Source organism: Capsicum annuum, unplaced genomic scaffold, assembly GCF_002878395.1.
Source record: "Capsicum annuum cultivar UCD-10X-F1 unplaced genomic scaffold, UCD10Xv1.1 ctg60249, whole genome shotgun sequence".
Lineage (NCBI taxonomy): Eukaryota > Viridiplantae > Streptophyta > Magnoliopsida > Solanales > Solanaceae > Capsicum > Capsicum annuum.
Window position 1 is genome coordinate 1 of NW_025869040.1, and position 3,469 is coordinate 3,469.

The 3,469-nt window shown below is 35.0% G+C and overlaps 1 protein-coding gene across 1 annotated transcript; it reads left to right on the forward strand.

Moving 5' to 3' along the window:
• Nucleotides 1–320: 320 nt before the first annotated feature.
• LOC124893480 lies at nt 321–2,032 on the forward strand (the record flags this gene model as incomplete). Its single annotated transcript, XM_047404475.1, is given in 2 exon segments — nt 321–1,159; nt 1,869–2,032. Coding segments are annotated over 2 exon segments (175 nt in total), but the record flags the coding sequence as incomplete, so codon positions are not given.
• Nucleotides 2,033–3,469: the final 1,437 nt, after the last annotated feature.

A 3,469-nucleotide genomic window follows, 5' to 3' on the forward strand; every position in this document is an offset into this window, starting at 1 on the left:
AAAAAAAAAGAAGAAAAGAAGAAGAAAAGAAACTAGAAAAGAAAAAAATTAAAATCTTAAGCATAGGTGAGTAATCTCCGTGTTTAAATAGGCACCCATATTTTATTTATTTTATCAATATTTGTATGAACTTTTAAAATAAGTTGAAGTCTATATTTATTCATTTAAAATATGAGTGATCCAATTCATGAACTGAAATTGCCACCCCTAGTAACCCCTGTCAAGTGGAATATGACACTTGATAAACGTGTGTGTTGACTATATTCATTTGTGTTTTTTTAAATAAAGGTCACGTATTTTGTTTTAATAAAATTGCGTTTTTTTTGTTTCTAATAAATCGTTCTAGCTGTGGAAAAATCTCTTGCAAAAATGTACAGATATACCCCTTCCTTTGATCCTGTGTATACCGGGAGCTTGCTGACCTTTTTTTGGGCGTCGCTTTTGGTGTAAAGAGGCCCTTTGCAGATGTAGATTCTGTAATTGACATTATTGGGTTACTGTAACCAGTCCAGGAATAGGTTTTCCATTTTTTGGGGTTTCCGTGACTATGTTTCATTTAGCATAGTCTGTGTGCTGAGGGATACTCTTTTGATATATAGCACATTACCTTCTTCTGGGAAAAAAATTACCAGCTCAGTCATCGAGAAGTACATGCCGATCCTTTTAAATACTCCTAAATGTTCACTATGTAGCAGAAGAATCACTGAACTCCCTTTAATGATCGTATGATATACTTCATTGTGCCTATTTAATGTAGTTTCAGGCATTAATAGGCATAAGACGATGTATTTAAAATACTTTTGTGTAGTGCTTTTTTATACCATTACACCTATTTAATGTAGTTTCAAGCATTAATAGGCATAAGAGGATGTATTTAACATACTTTTGTGTAGAGTAGCAGTCACAGCATCTTCTAGAACCTTCGCAGCGGGCCAACACCAGAAAAACCCAATCTCCGACCCGATACCAAACCCGAAAATGCTCCTTCAGGAGACAAAGCTGCTGAAACACTGAATAAGGATCTTCGTACACGCACTCTTAAAGAAGATAAGAAGGATAAATCACTCGATGTTGGTTCAAATGGTAGTTCATTATTCACTTCCGCAACTTCTATTTCCGAGCTTACAAAAAAAGATACATGTACTTACATGAAATTCAGGTATATTTTTATCTGTTAAGACATTATTAGACCAGCACCATTGTCTTTAGCTTGAAGCTTTAAACTGTATGTTACAGAAGTGTTTTTGAGCTATATGCTTTACAGCTTGTTTGAATGGTTGTTCATATTGTATGGTGTTCATTGGTTTAAATACAATATTTGTTCTGATTGTTACTTAAATATTATTATATTGTATAGTTAAATCCTATCGTTAGGTACTGACGGAAAGTCTCATTTGCGTAAAGACCGATTTGGTGAGATCGCGTTGTTACCTTCTTCTTCTTCTTTCTGTTTTCCTCATCTTGTCTTTACTTATTATTTAGTAATTCTTTATAGCAGCTCTACCGTGTATCCTACTTTTTCCGTAGGTTTATTCTTCAAATTATTGATGTGTGAAATTATGTAACGAACAAAAACGATACATTCTATTCAAATGTATTCATTAAAACAATACGGTACGATACAATACAATACGATATATTATGAAACAATATGTAACAACCATCCAAACAGAGTGTTAGTGTGTATATATACTCACTGTATCGGCTCAAACTATAAATTGGAGTGAAAACGTGCTTATACTAAACCTGTACAAATTGTAACAAAGCTTTAGTGGGTGCAGTGGTAGGTTTACATGTGAAATTAAATTTCTGGATTCACTTTGTTTCTGAGCTGTTTTGTATCTGTACTCATGAAATGGTTATTGTAGGAGGGAAGAGCTGGAGAGCGTTTTGCCGGAGGGATTACCAACGGGGATGCTTAAGGAATTCAATGACTCTATGAGAGATGACTTGCTAATACGCCAGAGTTTTCTGGATCTTCGAGATAATTTTAGAAGGGTTGTTGATCCTACTTTGCAATCTAATGCTAAAGGTGTGTTCTTTGTCTTTTGGGGGATACATATGTTTAAGGGTCTATTATCTGGCTTACCATCTATCATGAATTATAATTGAGAAGAGTTGTATTTGTCAGGAGTACTAATGCGAAATGTGGTTTAGTCGAATATTAACTTCTACATTCAGAGAACATTTAGTTTAGTCTTGAATGCTTATTATTGAATAATTGACCAGATGGTTACATATGATTCATGTAGATAGCCCCAACTTTTTGGCATTGGGGCATAATTGATTGACTAATGTGAATTTAGTTCTTCAAGTTTGCTGATTTATTATCAGCAATAAGTTTCAACCTAAGGTTAGATTGAAGTAGTTTGGTGGAACAGACTGAAGAGAGTAAAATTGGAGGTGTGACCTTTAACTGATAAGGATACGTTCAGCAATGAACTCAAGAAATTAGAATCAGATGGTTGAAAAGGTGGTTTTATATGATTGGAAAATTCACTTTATAAAAACTTTTAAACATTTTGCATTAGTGTGGAAGATTATTTAATGACTTGATCTACCAAGAACCATTTCTTATAACCGAGAAATTCTCGAATGTCAGTAGCTAACAGTTCAAACTTGGTGGATAATGGACCTGCGGCTCTACCCTCTCCACTTGATCTACCATGCTTTTGTCAGCAGTAGAGTTTGAACCCGTGACGTGCCCTTAACCCAAAATTGTGTGTTGCTGATCTACAAAGAACCTGTCTTTCCATATTTTTCAATTTCTTAAAGTATGAGTGGAAGAGTCAAATGTCCGCAAATTTGGAACAAAGTACACAACAAGTAGAAATTTACAGCACATTTAACTTATTCTTTCTCTCCTCCTAATATCTGCATCTGTCTACAACTAAAACTCCATTATGGCCCTTCTTTTGCTGTTTGCAGTGCTTGCAGAAGCGTTAAAACTTGATTTGTCATCTCAGAGCTAAAGCTGAGTCTCTTCCATGGATCATTTGCAAAATAGAACCGCTCTTACAATACTAGGTTTTACTGCTGTCCTAATAAAACTATGCATGTTAGCTTCACCTTTTTTTTATGATGGTGGTCTTTGGGTTAGCTTGCGCTCACCTCGGCTAATTCCACTGGGTACCCACTGCCCCAACCAGCTAGCAGGCGCCGCGTAACTCTGCCCACCAAGGTTTGGGCATGTCAGAATAAATTACATAGTGTTTTCTTGTCTTATGTGTTATTAAGGTACCTAATGTTTACCCTTTTCTTGCTTAAGGTGTTTCATATAGTATGTGTTTGATGTATGAGTGAATTGAAATGGTTATTTAGGGAGAAAAGATTGTGCTTTTATGAGTTGAAAGAACTTTGGTTATTTTGCTCCGTGATGTTGTTTCAATTTATTTTATTGCTGGTCCTTTTAAAGAAACTTCCTTAATTTCAATTATATGGTTTTCTGATTGTCTCTGTGTTACACTTG